General features: G+C 40.6%; 1 protein-coding gene and 1 long non-coding RNA gene across 5 annotated transcripts in view; both read right to left on the reverse strand.

The window, feature by feature from the left end:
* afg2a (AAA ATPase AFG2A) overlaps window positions 1-11,773 on the reverse strand; it is an 86,425-nt gene extending 74,652 nt beyond the window's left edge. The window contains exons 1-4 of one of the 4 annotated variants that reach the window (XM_078953783.1): window positions 11,312-11,773; window positions 1,332-1,456; window positions 1,084-1,241; window positions 212-270 (exon numbers count right to left, since the gene is read on the reverse strand). In XM_078953783.1, coding sequence (XP_078809909.1) covers window positions 212-270; window positions 1,084-1,241; window positions 1,332-1,397 — 283 coding nt within the window. In that variant the 5' untranslated portion in view covers window positions 1,398-1,456; window positions 11,312-11,773. The other 3 variants (XM_078953784.1, XM_078953781.1, XM_078953782.1) reach the window with 3 other exon arrangements.
* A 2,399-nt stretch (window positions 11,774-14,172) lies between these two features.
* On the reverse strand, window positions 14,173-20,122 carry LOC144994798 (uncharacterized). Its single transcript, XR_013658443.1, has 2 exons — window positions 18,495-20,122; window positions 14,173-14,720 (listed from the first exon to the last, which is right to left on the reverse strand). It is a non-coding gene; the product is annotated as an uncharacterized LOC144994798 (long non-coding RNA).
* Between the last annotated feature and the right edge of the window lie 869 nt (window positions 20,123-20,991).

The raw sequence follows: 20,991 nt of genomic DNA on the forward strand, positions 1-20,991 counted from the left end.
ATTTAGGTATTTTTTATCATTTGCTAAAACATCTGGCGCTTTGGAATGAAAATAGAATTGATCAATGTCAAAGTCTTAAGAAAAGTATGACACACCCAACAGTTATGATCCAAGCCAAACATTCTTATTGGGCATGTGTATAACAAAAATGTGTGTGATTAAAGTAAAAAACAAAATATAACAGCATTATAAAAATAAAAAAAACACTTACCACAAGTCCTCAGAAAGAAATTCTTGAAATCCTCTGTCTGTAAAGTCTCATCTTTTGACCTGAGTAAAAATGGACTTGTTCAGAAACACTGAGCATTGTCCTCCTTCTACACAAGTATTTGTGATTCAGCCATAAAGCTAAAACAGAGAGAGCTCTCCCTCTCTGTGTATAATCAAGGCCCATGGTTGTGTCCGAACTCCTTCACTACTCACTACTTGGAGCACAACATTTAAAGACCTGTGCGAATCTACAGTTCCAAAATCCAGTGCCCTAAAAAGTTCCCAGAAGTCTTCTTTAAAAATCAGACAATGTGATGCATTTTTCCCCATTTTGTCTCTCATAGTTTAGGTATACCTATGATGAAAAAACCAAGCCCATCTCTAATCTTTTTTGCCCCACTGTATATAGTCGTTTAGCACTTAGGAAGGAAATTCGGTCACAGCACATGAGGTTCTTGAAGATCCAAAACCATTTGCATGCTACATCCAGAAGATGTCAGTATTTGACAAAAAGAAAGAAAGGCCAACATTCTTGGGTTAGTTCACCCAACCACTTGTTTTAACTTAATTTATGGAGGATTGCATATTAACATAGATTCGAAAATATTTTTTAAAGGTTATGGTCTGATTTACAATAAAATCAACTAAAGTACCCTAATGCAGATACTCTAGAAATATTCATTTTAGTGTTAGAAAACTCTTGGAAGATTTTCTAACAAAAAATATTCTCAAGACAAGGTTTATTGATGAAATTTTACTTAAGATTAATCATTTTTCACATCTTTAAAATAATAAAACATTAACACTATTTGTAAAAATGAAACTTTGACAACAATCTGTGGAGTTTTAAAGAAATACAAATCCAAAATTAACCTAATGGAGAGGAGCACCTCCTCAGCCTGAAGAACAGGACCTGTTATGGGGTGCAGAGTCACCGAGTCTCCTGACTTTACTCTCAGGTTCTTCTGGGCACATTTCTGAAGACCAACCTTTCCACTCATGAATGAGGCAACAGGCCACGCCACACATACCTGCACAATCATCACAACAAAAAAGGATTACTAAAAACAGTTGAAACCACAAAACATGAGTCAATATTGATCTGAGGACAGATGACAGACCTCTTGGTGTCCAGTGGGACTTGTCAACAGAACTGGTCTCCCAATGCTTATGCAGGATGCCTTCATTGAACCGAGGCTCAGCTGTGCTAATGCTGATCTGCAGTTTCTGGGTGTTTTGTCATAAACTAAAAGGGAAATTGAAAACAATCAATAAAATTATAAACTCATACATTCAAAAGAAAAAAAAACATAAGGCAATGTTATCTCTAAATTTGAGTGTGCCCTTCAGTCTCTGCATGTGAACCAGTGTTTTCCTATTCAGTCTTCATGGGGCATGTGTTCCACCATGCCTGCTCTAACACACCTGGGGAGTTAATAAGACCACTGACAGACGCCTTGATGAGTTGAATCAGGGGGCTGTTTTAAGGAGGATTAACTTAGTTTAACTAGGCTGAGTTGAGCTGGAAGACTGAGTTTCGTTTTCACAAACACTAATCAGAAAAAGCTCCATGTACTCTGACCAAGTCATCTCTTTTACCAAACACATGTACAAAGAGGAAGACAAGAGTAGAACCATCAGATTTGATGACCCACTTCAATGAAAATTGCTTTTGGGGTTTTTAACATCTCCTTGCAGCATTATTCTCATGATGAAGCATGTCTCTATATAAAAATGCTGATTAAATCTGTTTCTGAGTATTTCTTTACTCAAATTGGGAGAATCAGGAGTAGACATAAAAATGCTTTTGAAAAGGCTTTAAGTTTCTACGTCCAAACTACAATCAGTTTTTTTAACAGCTACAAGGAGCTGTTCCTCTGATGCTATCCATCCTGGTCACTCCCAAAGACAACCTCCATGTCTTTCAGCTCTGCATGGCTACACCTTTCCCTTTGCTCATTGATATGAAGCAAGAATGGTAACAGCTTGAATCAGGCAGTGGTGCTTTCAGTGGTTGAACTATTTATCCAGTTACTTTCTCTTCTAAAACAACGTTCACAGCTTTTGTAATCAATGGCTGTTTTTTGCACCAATACATCAAACATTCTTTTACTGTTCTGGCTTCGTAACTTCTTCAATTTAACATAAAAAGTGACCTGGACTTCAGCTGTCAGCTTTATTACATTTTCTTAAATAAAAACTTGATTTTTTTATGCTCTCTACCTCATAAGGAAATTAAATCAGATCACCTAAACTGACGACACGTGACAGCGAGCACTGGGTGAATATCTTCTCACATATTCTCTGCAATTGACCACTAAACGAGCACACGATGAACTCAAATCTGTTCATTTCCAGTCGTGAAGTAGGTCTGCTGTTTGTTTACGCCGATCTCTCACCGTTTTCAACGAAATCCATAACGGTCAGATCATTGGTTTTTCTGCAGGTTCCGCCCTGGAGGCCAGAAGTCGGATGGTTTTGATCATCTTTAGGGCTTTTTTTCGGGGAATTCTCTCCTTCGCTTGAATTGTTTAACTTTTTGTTCTTTTTTGCAGACATTTCACCCTTCAAATATTATCCACGTGAAGTGGAAACGCGTACTTCCGATCTGTAACGGCTACCTGATCAGTTTGCGCATGCGCAAAAATGACATCACTTCTGCTATAGCAGTTTACGGTCAGGATGTTCACAGAAATAACCTCTTAAAATAACTTATTCATCTTAATAACTATGAATTTTTTTGTAATAGTAAAAGTTTCAATATGAAAAAAACGATAGAAAAAGAAATGTTAAGGCTCAGGACTGTGGGATCTTTCAAAGACTACAAGCTGACTACAAATGTTTTCTTCTTCTCGTTCGTTTGACGGCAGTTTACATGTTAAGAGGGCACAGCGCCACTTACTGACATTTTATTAACTTTTTTTAATTAAACTTTATTGTTCAAAACAAATAGAACAAATATGTATGACAGGAACAATAGTCATAACAACGACAATGTCAGGGGGATGGTACATGTATTACAAAAGAAAGATTACAGATGCTATGCATTGAAAATATTCAAAGAGTTTTCATAAATATGTATGGCCTTTTTGCTTAAGCTATTACAGATAGTATGTAAATAAGATTCTATTTCTTTAATTATTACAGGGGAAAAAAGTTGTGATAAGGAAAACTTTGATTTGTGAATATGATAGATTAATTGCCAATTTTACGTTTGATCTTACATTTTTTTCGTGAAGGCCAAATATGATATGTTGAAATTTCCTCTGATATTGTGAATCTAATTTGTAATCTATAAAACGTGCACAATCTTTCCAATTTTTTTTAGTAGTATTACAGTTCCAAAATAAGTGACTGATTGTTTCTGGGTGTTCTTTACAAAAGGTACAGTTGGGGTCAATAGTCTTCTTATATCTGACCATGTATTGATTAGTGGAATCAAGAATCAAGAATTTTTATTTGTCACATACAAAGTTATATTTAGCAAATACAACCAGTAGTGAAATGTACGCCAGGTCCGCTCCGTGGACAGTGCAAATAATGCAAATAATTAAGAAAAACAGCATAGATGAAAATATACATAATATACACAAGTAAAGCTATGTAAAGATGAAATAAAAAAAATGTGTATTGAAAAATTAAATATAGAACGCAAAATAAAGTGCATGAATGTAAACTGTAGACTTAGATAATTAAGATACATGTTTAGAGTTTAGGAGCCTGGTGGCCTGGGGCTAGAAACTCCTCCTGAGTCTCTCGGTCTTTGCCATCAGGCTACGGTAGCGCTTACCAGATGGCAGCAAAGTGAAAGTATGATTACTGGGGTGGGTTGAGTCTTTGATTATTTTTGCAGCTCTATTCCTGCAGCGTTTGAAGTAGATGTCCTGCAGAGAGGGGAGAGCAGACCCTGAAATGCGCTCAGCTAAGCGCACAACTCTCTGCAGGGCTTTGCAGTCTTGGCTTGAGCTGTTCCCATACCACACTGTGATACACTGAGTCAATACACTTTCTATGGCACCGGAGTAGAAGGTTTTCAGGATTGCTGGTGAGACCCTGAAGTTCCTCAGCTGTCGCAGATGGTACAGTCTTTGCCTTGCTTTATCAACCTGTGTTTGAATGTGAGTAGTCCAAGTCAGGTCCTCCGAGATGTTTACACCAAGGTACTTGAAGCTGCTCACCCTTTCCACAGGGGTCCCGCTGATCATAAGAGGAGTGTAGGGCTGCTGTTGTCTCTTCCTGAAGTCCACAATCAGTTCTTTAGTTTTGCTCACATTCAGAGAGAGACCGTTGTCCTGTTGTGAATGAGGCCCAGAACCACAGTAAAATCAGCAAATTTGATGATGGATGTGGAGCTGTGCGAAGACACGCAGTCGTGTGTGTAGAGAGAGTAAAGCAGGGGACTCAGGACGCACCCCTGCGGGGCTCCTATGTTCAGGGTGATGGAGTCAGAGGTGTACTGGCCCAGTTTCACCACTTGAGGTCTGCCGGTGAGGAAATCAAGAATCCATTTGCAGAGTGAAGAATTCAGTCCGAGGTGTATGAGTTTGGAAGCTAGCTTTATGGGGACTATGCTATTGAAAGCTGAGCTGTAGTCAATAAATAGCAGCCTTACATAGTTCCTGTTATTGCTGTCAATGTGTGTGAGAGAAGAGTGCAGGATGTGAGAAATGGCATCATCTGTGGATCTGTTTGGGCGATGGGCAAACTGAAGAGGGTCCAGAGTATCCGGGATGGAGGAGCAGATGACGTTTTTAACCAGTCCTTCAAAGACCTTCATGACTGTTGATGTGAGGGCAACTGGATGATAGTCATTCAGACAAGAGAGTTTATTGTTCTTAGGCACAGGGATGATGACCGATTTTTTGAATGGGGTCGGAACCGCCGATGCAGCAAGAGACTCATTAAAAATGGATGCAAACAAACCAGCGAGCTGATTAGTGCAGGACCGCAGAACACGGCCAGAAATCCCATCAGGTCCAGCTGCTTTCCTCTCATTCACTCGCTTTAGTGCCCTCCGAACCTCGTCCTCCGTCACGGTGATCGCATGATGATCGCTGATCTGGCTGTTGCTTCCTGACGCGCTGATCGACAGACACAGACTCATGCTGCTTAGATTGCTTTCAAAGCGGCCGTAGAAAGTGTTTAGCTCCTCAGCCAGCGACGGATCTTCTCTCACCACTGCAGAGGATTCATTTCCTAAGTCACAGATGGTCCTTAGTCCTTGCCACATACGTCGGGAGTCATTTAGCTGGAAATGTGACTCTATGCGTTCCCTGTATCTGTGTTTAGCGGCTCTTACTGCGCGCCGGAGAGCATAGCATGATGCTTTGTACTCGCTCATGTTTCCCGACAGAAGACCAGCGTTGTAAGCAGCAGTGCGTTTGTTTATTGCTGCGCGGATTGATCTGTCCACCCACGGTTTCTGATTTGAGAATGAGTATAGTGGGATAGATTCTCTGTAGGAGTTTGTAGGAGACGTCTCTCATCTTGTTATTAATTAATATTTTCTGATGCAGGGTCCAAACATTTTTCCAGGACAAGTCAGAAATAAAAAATTTTTCTATAAAAAACAGCAGAGGAACAGAAATAACATTTTGCTGAAACACGTATGATCTTGTTATTTTTTCGGGCACAGTTGAAACAAGATTTTCCAATAGTGGTGTCACTTACAGACATGAAGGGAATATTTGCATCAAGTACAGTATTTTTAAAGAGTTCACAGATTTCAGTGGTAACAGCATCAAAAACAATGGCATACTCTTTTGGAGGAACAGCAAGGTTGTATTTAAGGTTAAATTCTTCATATCTAAGTAATTGACCATTGTGGTTAAAGAGCTGACCCACCAGTAGGATATTATTGTCAAACCAATTATTGTAAAATAAAGATTTGTTCTTGTAAAGGATATATCTGTTATTCCAAATAAAAAACTTATGAGGGGAAAACTTGTGTTTATAGAGAAGTGCCCATGAAAGAAGAGTTTGTCTGTGAAAAGCAGAGAGTTTCACTGGGATTTTGTCGATATTATAATCACAAAGCAGAAGAAAATGGAGACCACCTACTTTAGCAAACATATAATAAGGGAAAATATTCCAAATGGAGAGTGGATATTTTAAATATGACTTAATCCACTCTATTTTAAAAGTATTATTAAAAGTAGTAAAATCAAGAAAATTCAGGCCTCCTTTTTCATAGGAGTTCATTAATACAGATTTTTTTAAATAATGAATTCGGTTTTTCCAGATGAAGTTTAGCAGCATTTGGTCAATAGATTAAAGAGTCTGATTGTCCAGGTGCAGAGACAGTTAGTCTAGAAATCCTCTCTGCTTTGGAGAGTCAAATCCTTCCTCTCAGACTCAGGTCTCTCTGAAGCCATTGGTTCAAACGTTTCTTGGCTTTATCAATTATGGGAGTGAAATTTAATGAGCATCTTTCTAAATTACTTTTGGAAATAATAATGCCTAAATATGTTACATTTTCTTTTACAGGAATCTTGCAGATGGATTCTAAAGCACAATCTTTAACAGGAAGAAGTTCACATTTGTTTAGATTGAGACGTAGACCTGAGACATCAGAGAAAGACTGAATACGGTTCAGAGATCAGGAAACTTGACTGCTGTCTCTGAAGAAAAGAGTCGTGTCATCAGCTAGCTGACTAATTAAAATTTCTTCATTAAGAACTGAGACGCCTTTTAATTTATGAATATTGACATAATCAACAAGAGTTTGAGTACCTAGAAGAAAAAGATACGGTGAAATAGGACACCCCTGTCTGATTCCTCTATTAAGATTGAATCTAGGGGAGGTGCCATTTTTTAGTTTGACAGAACAATTAGCATTATTATACAGAGTTTTAACTGTATTACAGAAGAAAGGGCCAAAACCAAATTTATGAAGACAGCTGAAGATAAAATGATGATTAACAGAGTCAAACGCTTTGTAAAAGTCTAAAAAGAGTATAAAACTGTCATCAGAGATCACGTGTGAGTAATCTAAAATATCAGGAACAAGACTAACGTTATTTGAGATGTGTCTGTTTTGCATGAATCCCGATTGTGTCTCTGCAATAACTGAGTCTAAGACAGATTTAAGTCTTTTTGCAAAGACAGATGCAACACTTTTCGATCACCTAACACCTTCTTCATCACCTGCAACACTCTGCATCAATAGTAATCACACATTCAGGTACGTCTTCAGGGGCAGAATAAATTATGTTAAAGAGCTGTCTAATATTATAATATGCCTGTCTTTCTTTGATGAAACCAGTCTGATCCTTGGAAATAATGGTAGGAAGGACGCTCTCCAATCTATGAGCTAGGACTTTTGCTGAGATCTTAGCGTCCGTATTCAAAAGTGAGATGGGTCTATATGATGTGCAATCTGTAGGATCCTTGTCTTTCTTTGCAATAAGTGTAATGCAGGCCTCAGTAAAGGACTGGGGTAATCGATCCAATTTGCAAGATTCTAAAAAGACTGAACAGAGTATCGGTGAGAGTAACCTGGAAAACCTTTTATAAAACTCTGTAGGGAAGCCATCTGGACCAGGACACTTGTTTGACTGCATTGACTTGATGGCCGCAACTATTTCTGCCTCCAATATGGGCTCTTCCAATTTTTTCCGTGAGTCCTCTGAAATAGCAGGAATATCAAGATTGCTGAAAAAGTTATGAATGTCACTGGCATCCCCATGGGACTCTGAGGTGTACAGTTTAGTGTAGAATTCTTTAAACGTCGCATTGGTTTCTGAAAGGTCAGTTGTAGTTCGGCCAGCACCTACTTGTATTTGGGAGATAGCCTGTTTTACTTTAAAGCCTTTTAGTTGGTTGGCTAGTAATTTTTCAGACTTATCTCCATAGCTATAGAACATGGTCCTGTTTTTTAGAAGCAGACGCTCTGTATGGTGAGTAGTTAGCAAATCAAATCTGGATTTGAGTTCAACTCGTTTTTTGTACAGTGCTGGGCACTTGTTTTGGGCATATTGACTATAGATTAGTCGAATTTGGTGAATGAGCTCATTTCTTTCTCTATTTGTTTTGCGCTTCAGGCGAGCAGTATACGAAATAATCTGTCCCCGTAGGTAAGGTTTGAGGGCATCCCACAGAGTAAGATATGATATCTGTGGATCAACATTAGTGTCAATAATAAAAGTAATTTCCTTTTCAATAAACTTAGTAAAATTAGTGTCCGATAGAAAAACAGAATTAAATCGCCACTGCCTGCTTCCAGAGATAATACCAGGGAAAGACATAGATAGTGTAAGGGAGACGTGGTCAGAAATTACAATTGTTTTGTATTCACATGAAGAAACTAAGTGGAGAAGTAAGTGATCAACAAGGAAATAGTCAATTCTAGAGTATGTGTGATGAACTTGTGAAAAGAATGAATATTCCTTGTCTGTAGGATGTAAAAAACGCCAAATATCCTTAATACCAAACTCAGCAAGAAAGTCACAAACCAGACTGGCCGATCTAGTAGCCCCGCTGGGGTTACTAGAAGAGCGATCCACACTGGGATCTAGCCAACAATTAAGGTCCCCGCCAAAAATAAGGTGGTATGTATTTAAATCAGGCAGTATAGAAAATATTCTTTTAATTGATATCACATTATGGGATTCAAATGGGACATAATAATAATAATAATAATAATAAATTTCATTTAGAATGCGCTTTACATTTTAGATAAAATCTCAAAGCGCTACAATGGAGGCAGAAATAAAAATGGTTTACAATAAGAACAAAGTAAGACAAAAAAAACAACAACAATGAAAGTACTAAAAAGCATTATTAAAAGGAAAGTTTTTAAGCCTTTTTTTAATGTGCCAAGGCTTTGTGGGGCTCTGAGGGATTGTGGAAGATTGTTCCAGAGTCGAGGGGCAGCAGCCTGAAAGGCTCTGTCTCCCATAGTGGTTAGCCTGGTCCTTGGTTGATGAAGGCAGTGTGTGAAATTGGAACGGAGGAGTCGTGAAGTGGCTTGCGGGAAAAGGAGCTCACTGAGGTAGGCAGGGGCTGTTCCATGGACGCATTGGTTGATGAGGAGACAGAGTTTGTAGTGAATTCTGGAACGAATGGGTAACCAGTGAAGTGACTGAAGGACAGGAGTAATGTGGTCAAATTTGCGTCTCCTTGTCAGGACCCTAGCAGCGCAGTTTTGGATGTGCTAGAGCTTTTCCAGGCTCCTGCCAGGAATCCCAACAAGGAGAGCATTGGAGAGCATTGCAGTAATCTAGTCTGGAGGAGATAAATGCATGGATTAGTTTTTCTGCATCAGACTGGGTGAGTGAGGGGCGGAGCTTTGCAATGTTTTTCAGATGGAAAAAAGAGACTTTGGAGAGGTGACGTATATGATGATCAAATGTTAGGGTAGAATCGATTTTGACACCAAGATTTATCACAGGTGAAGAAAGCGGAATGTTGTGACCAGAGACCAGAATGCTTTTGGTAGAGGATGTTTTGATCTGGTGAGGGGTACCGATTAATATGGCTTCAGTCTTGTTGCTGTTAAATTGGAGAGAGTTTTTAGCCATCCATGCTTCTATCTCCTCGAGACATGCCTGGAGGGCAGAAGAAGTTATGGTGGGAGTGGAATTCATTTTTACATATAATTGTGTGTCGTCTGCGTAACAGTGGAATGAAATGTTGTGTTTACGAATGATTTGTCCAAGTGGAGATATGTAGATGGTAAAGAGTGAAGGTCCAAGAACAGAGCCTTGAGGAACTCCGCAGGTGACTGTGTGTGTGTGAGATTTAGCAGTCCCCAGAGCCACATATTCTGTCCCTTTTGTGAGATATGATTTAAACCAGTTGAGTATGTTCCCAGAGAGTCCAACAGTAGTATGAAGACGGTTAAGGAGAATGCCGTGATCCACAGCGTCAAATGCAGCTCATAGGTCAAGAAGGAAGAGTAGAGATGGGGAGCCCTGGTCCGCAGCTATGAGTAGGTCATTCATGACTCGGACCAGGGCTGTCTCTGTACTGTGTGCTGGCCAGAAGCCAGACTGAAATTTTTCTTACAAGCTGTGCGTTGAGAGATGATGGTGGAGCTGAGCAGCGACAACTTTTTCAAGAACCTTGGACAGGAATGGTAGGTTGGAAATGGGTCTGTAGTTTGCCAAGTTATCAGGGTCCAGTTTTTAAGTGTGGTCTAATGATGGCGGTTTTGAGAGCAAGGGAAACATGACCGGCTTGTAGTGATTGGTTAATTATAGTTGTGATAATTGGACTGAGACTTGAAATGTTGTCATGACTGATCAGGATTGAGACCCCTCGTGCCTTCCCCTCAAAGGAGGAATGAAATCGTTGACCGAACAAACATGACAGCAGCCGATTGGAATCTGTGCTGCGAATATGGGTTTCTTGTAAAAAAGCAATTTTCGTTTTAAAGCGTTTGAGATGGGAGAAAACCTTTTTTCTCTTGACAGGATGGTTTAAACACTTAACATTCCAGCTTGTAAAATTGATGTGATTAGTCATACTGCATAATTAGAAAGATGTGGTGGAAAGAAAAATAAATAAGTCACAAAGACCCAGTAGTTGGAGCAACAGAACAATGTAATCAGCACTTTTTTCAGTAGCATTATTGACAGTGAAAAATCCCCCCTCCCCACCCTCCCCAACCAAGACAGCTACTAAACCAAACAGCAGCAAGCTCTGTAAAATAAACATCTCCAAAGTCCTCTTCAAGTTCCCAAAAAGAAAAACAACTACAAAGCATCAAAAGCCAATGCTCCAGCCCAAAGAAAGTAAATAAGACAGCGCCTCAAAGAGAGAGAGGAAGAAAAAAAAAGAGAAATATCACCCAGAATGGCGGCAGTCAGTGTTGGAGAAGTGATCCTTGACCCGGTTTATGTCAGCACATTCTTCAAACGTGACCAGATAGTTCAGGATGCTCATCGATATATTTCTGTGCTTCTTCAACGGTGTTAGTCCACTTTCTGGCTCCATCGGGTGTTGTTATGCGGAGGCGGGCTGGGTACAATAAAGCCGGCTTCAAACCCCGTTTATACAGTCCAGCCATCACATCTCTGTACCGTGCTCGTTGGCTCGCCACTTCAGCGCTGTAATCCTCCACAATGCGAATTTGCTGACCTTTGTAGAAAAACCTTACCCTGTGCCGTGCTTCTCTGATGAGCAGCTCTTTCGTCTGGAAGCGGTGCAGGCGGAGGATGACGGGACGTGGCGGCTTTCCAGTAGTCGGCTTGGGAGCTAGCGATCGGTGGGCTCTGTCAATTTCAGGAAGCGATGGCAGGGTTTCCTTCCCGTATAAATCTTGGAGTAGTTGGGAGAAAAACGCGGTCGGATTACCGCTTTCGGTAGCTTCTGACAATCCAAGAATGCGCATGTTTTGACGGCGGCTACGATTCTCCAAATCGGCAGCCTTAGCCTTTAGTTAAGCGTTCTCTTCACGGAGAGAAGAGCAGGTGTTCTCCAGATCCATGACACGCTGGCTTAGATCATCAGTGGCAAGCTCAAGTGAAGAGATGCGCTGGTCATGATCTTCCAGGAGGAGTTTTTTTTTGGTCTAATTTGGGGTCGATTGCATCAAAGGACGACTTGAACTCTGCGGGCAGCTTTTCACAGTGTTCTTCAAGTAGCGCTTTAATGGCATGAAGTGTCAGGCTAGGGCTAACACTATCATCCTCTTTATCAACAGCTTTCTGTCCTTTATGCGGCATTTTAGTTCTTTTTGTCAGATCCGGTGATATTAGGAAGTGATAATAGGAAAAACGTAGACAGAGTTAAAGCGTATGAGGGCTGAAAAGGTATGAAAAGTAAGAGGTCGGCCGGAGCGAGCTCTACATGCGACTACTCCATCCGCTCACCTCTTAAAACATTTTGATTTTATATCTTTTTTATCGTCCTATTGGCCGACATACAGGACAGTGGCCTGATTAATAAGTATCCACTTTCATAACATTTAATACCAGACCACGCAGATTTGCTTCCTTTACATTTGCGTGAGTGTAAAGGAGGTGCAGGTTTTGGAAGTCACATGACACGTCGGAGTGGATACGCTATCCAAGACAACCGTCATCTCTTCCTCGGAGAGTACAGTACGACAGAGTTTTAGGGCCACGGTGAGGAAAAAAAATTCTGGCCAACGTGACGAGTTTTTTCTCGTCATGACGAGATTAATGTCGCCATGACGAGAAAAAACTCGACACAAAGTTACGAGAAAAAACTCGACACAAAGTTTCGAGAAAAAAACTCGTCGTGTCGAGATAAAAGTCGAAATAAAGTTTCCAGATTAAAGTCGCAATGTTGCCAGTCTTTTAGGAGTATTCAGTGTTATGTTATCTCGTAAATTTAAGAGATAAAAACTCTTAAATTTCGGAGAAAAAACTCGTAAATTGACAAAATTTTAAGTCGTAAATTTAGGAGATAAAAACTCCTAAATTTACGACTATTTATCTCCTAAATTTACGAAACTTTATTTCGACTTTTATCTCGACACGAGGAGTTTTTTCTCGAAACATTGTGTCGAGTTTTTTCTCGTCATGGCAACATTAATCTAATCATGACGAGAAAAAACTCGTCAGGTTGGCCAGAATTTTCTTTTTCTCACCGTGGCCCTAAAATCCGTCGTAGTACAGACAGAAAAAAAAGCCATGTGTTGATTATTTTTAACACCCACATTAGAGGAGCTAACATAACGTCTATCAACTCTGCTATAATGTTTACAGAGAATAGGCTTTCATATTTTGACAGGTGTAGTTTTGAGAGTTAGGGACAGTTTCAATGTGACGTCATCAGGTAGTTCTCCAAAATAAATCAGATAATTGACTCAATGTAGATCAGGATTTTCTAAGAATGCATTTTCAGTCTATTTGGATGCACCTGATTTCTACCAGGTGTCAAATGTTGTCAAAGGTTTACACACAGCAATATGGAAGCTCCATGTTGGTGAAAGTTCTCGTTTATCCAGGTGATTTCTTGGCATCTGGATTTCAAATCTTTCTTGAAAAAAAAGATGGAACTCCATATGCCAAGACTTAATTTGAAGACAAAGAAGATGGTTATTTTCTTATATTTTTACTTTGACATCAAGTAAAACTCATTTACTTTTTAAAAATTATTATTATTAATTAATTTTTCTTGTGTGCAGATTGACCGTGATGTCATCAGTTTGGAGGATGATGCCGCTCTGGGACAGAGACAACACACACAATCACCATTCACACACTTTACATTAATCAACTATAATGATGCAAGTTTTTTGGACTGATGGAAGAAGCTGCAGAAAACCCACTCATGCATGCAGGAGAACATGCTAACTCCACATAGAAAGGACCCTTTTGGGATTTGGACCAGAGCCCTCTTTCTATGAGGCACGCCTGCTAAACAGTACGTCATTATGCAGCTGTGAGAAGTTTATTTTGAAAATAAGACCATTCTAAGTTAGAAACAGTTCTTAGAAACAACATTAATTTGAGTATATTGTTTCAAGCATGGTCAATTGGAACATACTTCCTTCAACACAGGAACAGCACATATATAAAGAAACAAAAATAAGTCACAATCTGTGAGTATACATCCTTGTATCTTACTTTTCATCATACAAACTAAACTTAATGCTTGAAACAGGAAGGGAAGATGCAAACTTATTTAATCCTTTCCCTATAATAATATGCATAACTTAACAATGATAAATGGCTGCTATGTTTTAAATTATAAACTGTAATGTTTCTATAAAAATGTACGAATAAAAGTTTTTCTTCTGAAATGTTTTTGTATGAATTTATACTTATATAATGCTTTTTTTACCACATAGGTGAGTTAAACAGGAATTGCCAACGTTATTTACAAGGTCAGAACTAACATGTAATGCAAGCGACTGAATATTTCAAAAAGGATACAAATAAATCATATAAAGGAAATTTAGCTGATTTAATGCTTTTGATCTTAGGTTCTATCATTTGATGCATCTTTTATGGAAATATTGAAAATTAAAAGTAAGTAACAAAATAATAACAAAAAATGTGTTTAATTATACATATTTCTTTAAATTTCACAGAAGAAATAAGAGGCAAAGACAGGCTCCAGCAGCCCCGTGACCCCAAAAGGGACAAAATGGGTTCAGAAGTTGAATAAAAAATAAATTCAAATTAGAAGGAAAAGGTATGTCAGTTATCTGCAGGTATTCTCAGATATGTACTATCGCACATTTAGATAAGAAAAAACGTCAAAATAAATAAAGAAATCAAGATGACTTGACAGCAGTGATAGCACCAAACAAAAAAGTTAGAACAGAAAAAAACAGAACAGAATGAATTAAAACTTGATTGATTCCATAACAGTTGCATTACTTTGTTACCCTAGCTCCAATAAAAATGACAGATAAATAAATAAATAAATGTGCTTTTAAAATAATAACAAGAACAAGTGTCCAAGAGGCAATGTAGAGTCTAGCATCTCATGGGAAGAAATATCAGCAAACAATGATGTGTTGCAGACTCCAAAGGAAGGGATGTGAAGTCTCATTGCTGGATCTCCAAAGCGATGACATCACTGTCAATCTGCACAAAAGAAAAATACATTTGTTTTAAAAAATAAATGAGTTTTATTTGATGTCACAGGGAACAAATAGGAAAAAAACAAGTCCAGTAGTATTTTCAGAAGCGTAAATAAAAGTGATCCCAGCAAGCAGCAGATGTCCTCCGAGCACCCTAACCGCCAATTTTAACCGCACCTTAGACATTTAGGGCCCCTTGGTGGGGAGGGTGAGGGGACATCACTGTGAGTAATCAGGAGATGTCCCCTCAGTGCACTACCCGCCAATTTTAACTGCACCCCCTTAGTACACACACCCCTCCCCCCCTCAAAATATACATTCCAACATAGACACACACACATGCACACACCTTTTGCAAGGAAGGTGGGACCTAGGACAATCTGTCCCCTACCCCTTCCCTGGTGGGGGGTACGGGGCCCTTGGCAACGGCGGTCGTGTCCCCTGGGTGCCGGTTTCGTTGGCGCGGAGATGCTCTCTCCGGATGGGGGGGGGGTTCACAATACACCTGAGCCGGGAGTGTCCGTGTCCCTAGGGGGTGGGTTCTGGTCCTTGCCCCTGGGTGCTGGGCCCCGCCAAATCTCCTACTGTGGCCGAGCCTGGTCGGGCTAAGTTTACAACACCCCTGGTGGGCCCCCTTTCTCCCCGGGGCGCTCCCCTCCTGGGCGGGGGCGGGTGGCCCCTGCCTTGCTCCTCCCTGGACCAACCGTGGGCCGGGTGGGTGGCTGCCTGGAGTGCGGAGCGGGTCTCCCTTGGGGGGTCCTGGCTCGTACCTGGGGTTGGGGCGGGGGGATGCCCGGAACTCCTGGGGGGTGATGGGCTGCTCGTCTGGGGTTGTGGGCACCCTTCTCGGGTGGGGCCCTGCGTTGGGCTCTCCCGGCGCGGCGGGGGGGGGGGGGGGGGGGGCGCTCTCCTGGTTGGGCTGGGGCGGCGCCCCCTTTCCCTCCGTGCCTCCCTGCTCTCTGGCTCTGGGGGCCTCGCGGTGGCCCTGCTGACCCTGGCGTGGGTGGCGGATTTGGTCTCCCGGGGGGCGGTTGGTCCCTGCCTGCTGCCGTGTGGCGTTGGGGGTTCCGGCTGCCGCTGCTGCTGCGGCGGGGGTCTTGGTGTGGGGATGGCTAGGCACTCTCCTTCCTTCTTTTCACATTCCACCGTCCATTTTAGAAAAACATAAACACTCACCTGAGCACAGGTGTCAGCTCACCTTTGGACTAACAGTTTGCATGATTGAATGACTGAAATATTTCACACTAGTTGGTTTAAAAGCATAAGTATGTGTGTGTGAACACTATCTGTTTTGTGTACATGTTGACATGTGGACATTATTTTCAGCTAGCAGGTGTGTTGATAACATTTGAGTGTGTGTGTGGACAGGCCCCGCCCTTTTTGTACTACATTTGAACCTTACCGTAATGATTAACAACCAGTAAAGTTGTTGCTTTATGCTGCTTCATGGTCTTATCCCCCCCCTCCTATTATCACCCTCTTACCCCCCCCCCCTCTCTTAAACATCCCTCTCTCTTCTTCCCTTCTTTCCTTTTCCGTCCGGTCCAACACCAAAGATTTTCAAACATGATTGAAATTAATAAAGTCTGGCCTCACTTACAAAAGGGGTTTATTCAGACATACCTTTGGTCTGTCTGAAGATTAATAACCCCTCTTGTTAAAGTAAAATATGTCCAACACAAGAGGCCGTCAGCTCTCATCTGCCTGCCCAGCTGTTGGACAGGACAAGTAAAAAATAAATAAATAAATAAATAAATAAATAAATAAATAAATAAATAAATAAATAAATAAATAAAAGTCATGAATTGAGCTTCTTTCTTTCTTGCTGTGTGCAAACATTTGACATACATGTACTTGGTGGCCATTTAGAAGACCACTAAAACTGGACAAATGTGGTTAATCAGGTGAATCCGAACGGACTATGAAAATGCAGCTGAGAGAAAATAGTAGACAAAGAGAGTCAATCGTCTGATTCTGCAGAACTACGTAAATAATGACGTAACGTTCAAGCTTCCCGGTGTGGGTACCGGATGTTCTCGGGTTGCCGGATGTTCTCGGGGTCCTTCGGGGTCCTTCGACCAATGATGACGTCACACTATTTGATTGGGTGTAAGTTGCCACGACCAATGAGTTAACGTCGCTAAGTTTTTTTTTTAAACTTTATTGACAATTGCGGTATCATACATTAACAATGACATTAGCGTTAACAACGAACAATAACGATGTAATCAATATTGCCTCGAAGATCAGTCACCATTGCCAAATATAACATATTGACATAGAAAATAAAGAATAGAGGGGAAAAAAAGAAACAACGAACATAACACACAAATAAATAAAAACATAAGTAAAATAAAATAAAGGAACATAGAAAAAATCTAAGTAGTCTAATACTAGTTAAGTTAGGGGTACTCGTGAAGTTTGTATTTCTGAACAAAACTAAGCAATTTCAAGCCATTCTTCTTTTTCATATAATTAAGTGATTGAAGGCAAAAACAGAGCTCTTTATTAAATGTTATAAAAAGTGGTTTGGTCTTCAAAACTTGACCTCACCAAGATGGCGGTGCTCTCCTCCCATGAGGAACCACGTGATGTCTCCTCTAGTGATATAACTCATTTGAAGGACCCTGAAGGACCCCGAGAACATCCGGCAACCCGAGAACATCCGGTACCTACACCGGTGTTTCAAAAAACCGCGCCCAAAATAAAATAAAATAAAATAAACCGCCCTGTAAAAGAAAAAAAAATAAACTGTACCCTGTAAAGTTTGTAGCGGTGCCGATAGCTTAATGTGGGTGCTTATGTGCTTTGAAAATAGAAAACACATTGCTGCGGTTCTCGGGTCCACGAAGAAGAAACGACGGTTGCCGAGGATACGCAACGCTACTCTGAGGTGTCACGTGACTTCCACCACCTGAACTTTATTCAAACTCGCACAGATACAGAACAACAAAAACTATAATATTGTATTTAATGTTGTGAAAGGGTATGATTCAGTGATGGGGGACCGTCGTTTGCAGAGTGTTTGTTTGACAATGAGATAATAAAAAGAGAGAACGTGTCACGTGAAGAGAAGGCTAAAAACTGAATGTTAAAGTTATTGTGAATAGAATAGAATAGAATAGAATAGAATAGAATAGAATAGAATAGAATAGAATAGAATAGAATAGAATAGAATAGAATAGAATAGAATGCCTTTATTGTCACTGTGCACATGTACAATTTGCATCATACGCGTATACAATGAAATGAAAAAAAGCTGCTCACTATTCAGTACTTGCATGCATAGAAAATAATTTCACAGAATAATAGAATAATAAAATAATTTCACAAAATGAAGAATACAATATACCAGAAAAAAATGTACAAAGGTGACAAAGGTGCTAAATGTGCAATAGAAAATAGAAATTTCCACAGAGAGGTAGTAGTTATAAACAAACAAAAAACAGTTATGCCCATGATGGCAGAGGTATATTGCACTTACTATATTGCACAATGATGGTGTTGGTGATAAACTAAAGATCGGTGGGTATGCATATTAAAACACGACAATCTGTTAGACATATGTAGAGAGTATTTTCTGAAGGCTATAAAAAACGAATTTATAAGGTAGTTGTTGATATAAACGGGCACGACAATGGGGGGGCTAAACATAACTAGACAAATCCCTTTTTGCAGCAGCTATGCAAAGCCCTGCATGGCTGTTGCAAAATGCTAGCATAGCATGCTGCCCTTTCATTTACAAGATCCAGTTTAAAACGTTTTTTTTTTTACTTACCCTCTGTTCTTTCATTGGCGAAATGACCTCCTCTGGTAAGCCTTGAGCGTGCAAAAGGACACTTTCAGACTGGTCAATTTTGTTGGTTTCACTCCTGCAGCTCCTTGGACTCTGCAGTGCTGAAGGATGTGGCTCACATGCGCCTCTAGCGGGTAATTCTGAGATTACGAGGTGAAGGGCAATATTTTCGGGGTCTTAGAAGTAAAGCCAACCGTTGCAGTTAAAATAATTGCCTAAAGCGCCATCCTGCACAATGTGTGCATCAGCAAAGGGGACTGCTTGGAGCCCACAGATGTTGAGCCACAGCAGGACGACACCAGGAACCAGCATGACGAGCAAAGTGGCATCTGTCTGCCAGGACAAATCTCTGCCTTCCTTTAAGCTCCAACTGTGAAACAAATGGCTCTAGAAGACCGTGATTATTGTTTATATGTATTTAAAAAATGGTAATTATAAAATGATATTGTAAGTATATACATTTGATGTTTATATGAAAACAGTTCATTCAAAGTATTCCTTCCACTGCCTGACAATGTCCCAAGTCGAAATCAACAGCCCCCACCTGAACTAAGAACGGTGCCTGCAGAGAACTTCTTACCCACCTGCTGGACAGTTTACCAGAATCTCTTCAAGGCCAGCCAATAGTCTTTCTCCATGGCCTGACCAAACTCCTCCCAGGACAGTTTTTGCCTCTGCAACAGTCCAGGTCGCAACCAGCTTAGACTCCCGGTACCTATCAGCTGCCTTTGGAGTCCCTCAGGCCAGGCAGGTAGAGACAATGGAGATGGAGAACATGGTCCACTTGGACTCAATGTCACCAGCCTCCCTTGGTACCTGTTTGAAACTTTAAAGACCTCCCTGAGGGAGGGCTCAGCCAGACATTTCCAGCAGACCCTCCCAGTACGTTTAGGTCTGCCAAGTCTTTCCGGCCTCCTTCCCCGCCAGCGAATCCAACTCTCCATCAAGGGATTGGTAGACAGCTCTGCCCCTCTCTTTACCTGAGTGTCCAAGACACACAGCTGAAGGTAGCTGGAAACAACTAAAAACTCGATCATCGATATCCGGCCTAGGGTGTCCTGGTGCCACAAATTCCGACGACCACAGAAGTCCAAACAGGTTCAGGTTCAGATATGGAAGGCCGTTTAATCCAGTCATTGCTCCTCCAGTTGCCACTGTCGTTGCTCTTGCCCATGTGAGCATTGAAGTCCCCAAGAAGGACAATATAGTCACCCATTGGGGCACTAACCAGTACCCCTTGGAGAGACACCAAGAAGGCCATGTACTCCGAACTGCTGTTCGGTCCATAGGCCGAGACCACAATTGTTGATTGAAAAGATAAATAAATAAAGACAATTGAAATGCTCTAAAACGTCCTGGTTAAAGTTCAGGATTGCTTTCCTTCACTGAAAGTACTGAAACACACTTTTTTGTTATTTATTTACTTCTATTGAACTATTAAACGGAGTAAAACATAAGCAGGAACAAAAATAACACCAAATGTAACAAATAGATCAGTGTTTTTCAACCTTTTTTGAGCCACGGCACACTTTAACCTTGACAAAAATCCCGCGGCACACCAGCATCCCAAAAAAAAAAAAAAAAAAAGCAGAAACTCATAGTCTGTTTTGATCTACAGCCCCCCCCCCCCCCCCCCCCCGGCAATCTGACGTGCATTTTTGTGATAATTGTGGCAGAAAAAGCAGGAAGTTGCAGATGTTTTTCTAAAAGATGTAATAAAAGTTAAGTTACATACAAACTGTATGTTCGTTGTGTTTTCAAGACGCTGTCCCTTTAAGCCAATGCATCATGGGAGATGTAGTGTGAAAACTGCGACAAAACGGCAGAAAGACTTGCGTCTCTGAGCTTCATGGTTTTGTTCACTTGTTCCACGGTCTGATACCGGATTCTGTGGAAAGTTACACCGCTAAAGACGAGCTTTAGCTGGTGTTTTTGTCGGAACTGACTGAGTTATGAGCTAAATTGGAACAAGGAAGTGGAGACTTTAACCACTTCTGATTGGTCAGACTGATGACATGTGGTTAAGCCTTCAAGAATGATTGGTGGAGTCGTGGAGACAGTAAAAGCTGCGGGACTTTTCCTTACACAGTTATAGCTGCAGCTATTTCGCGTTACCGTCATTCTTATCAAAATGTCTTTAATAGAATCAAATAAACACAACGAAAAAAGTATTTTATGATCGTTTATATTCCTAACTACTCAGTGTTTTATCAGGACCTGTTTGGATGAACAAAGAGCTGATTTCCTGGAGATGGTTAATGTTTTTAGATCAGTTAATGAGGGCAATTTTCCACGGCACACTTGACCATCTCCCACGGCACACTAGTGTGCCGCGGCACACTGGTTGAAAAACACTGAAATAGATGTATCTAAATACAACAAATATAAATAAAGCCAGACTAAATAGCAGAAGTGTGTCTAAGGGACATCAGCAGTTATAAGTTTCTGATTTCATTCTTGAGGAAGATGAATATGATCA

The sequence above is a fragment of the Oryzias latipes genome, chromosome 10 (genome assembly GCF_053564925.1).
Source record: "Oryzias latipes strain Hd-rR chromosome 10, Olatipes_Hd-rR_3.1".
Classification (NCBI taxonomy): domain Eukaryota; kingdom Metazoa; phylum Chordata; class Actinopteri; order Beloniformes; family Adrianichthyidae; genus Oryzias; species Oryzias latipes.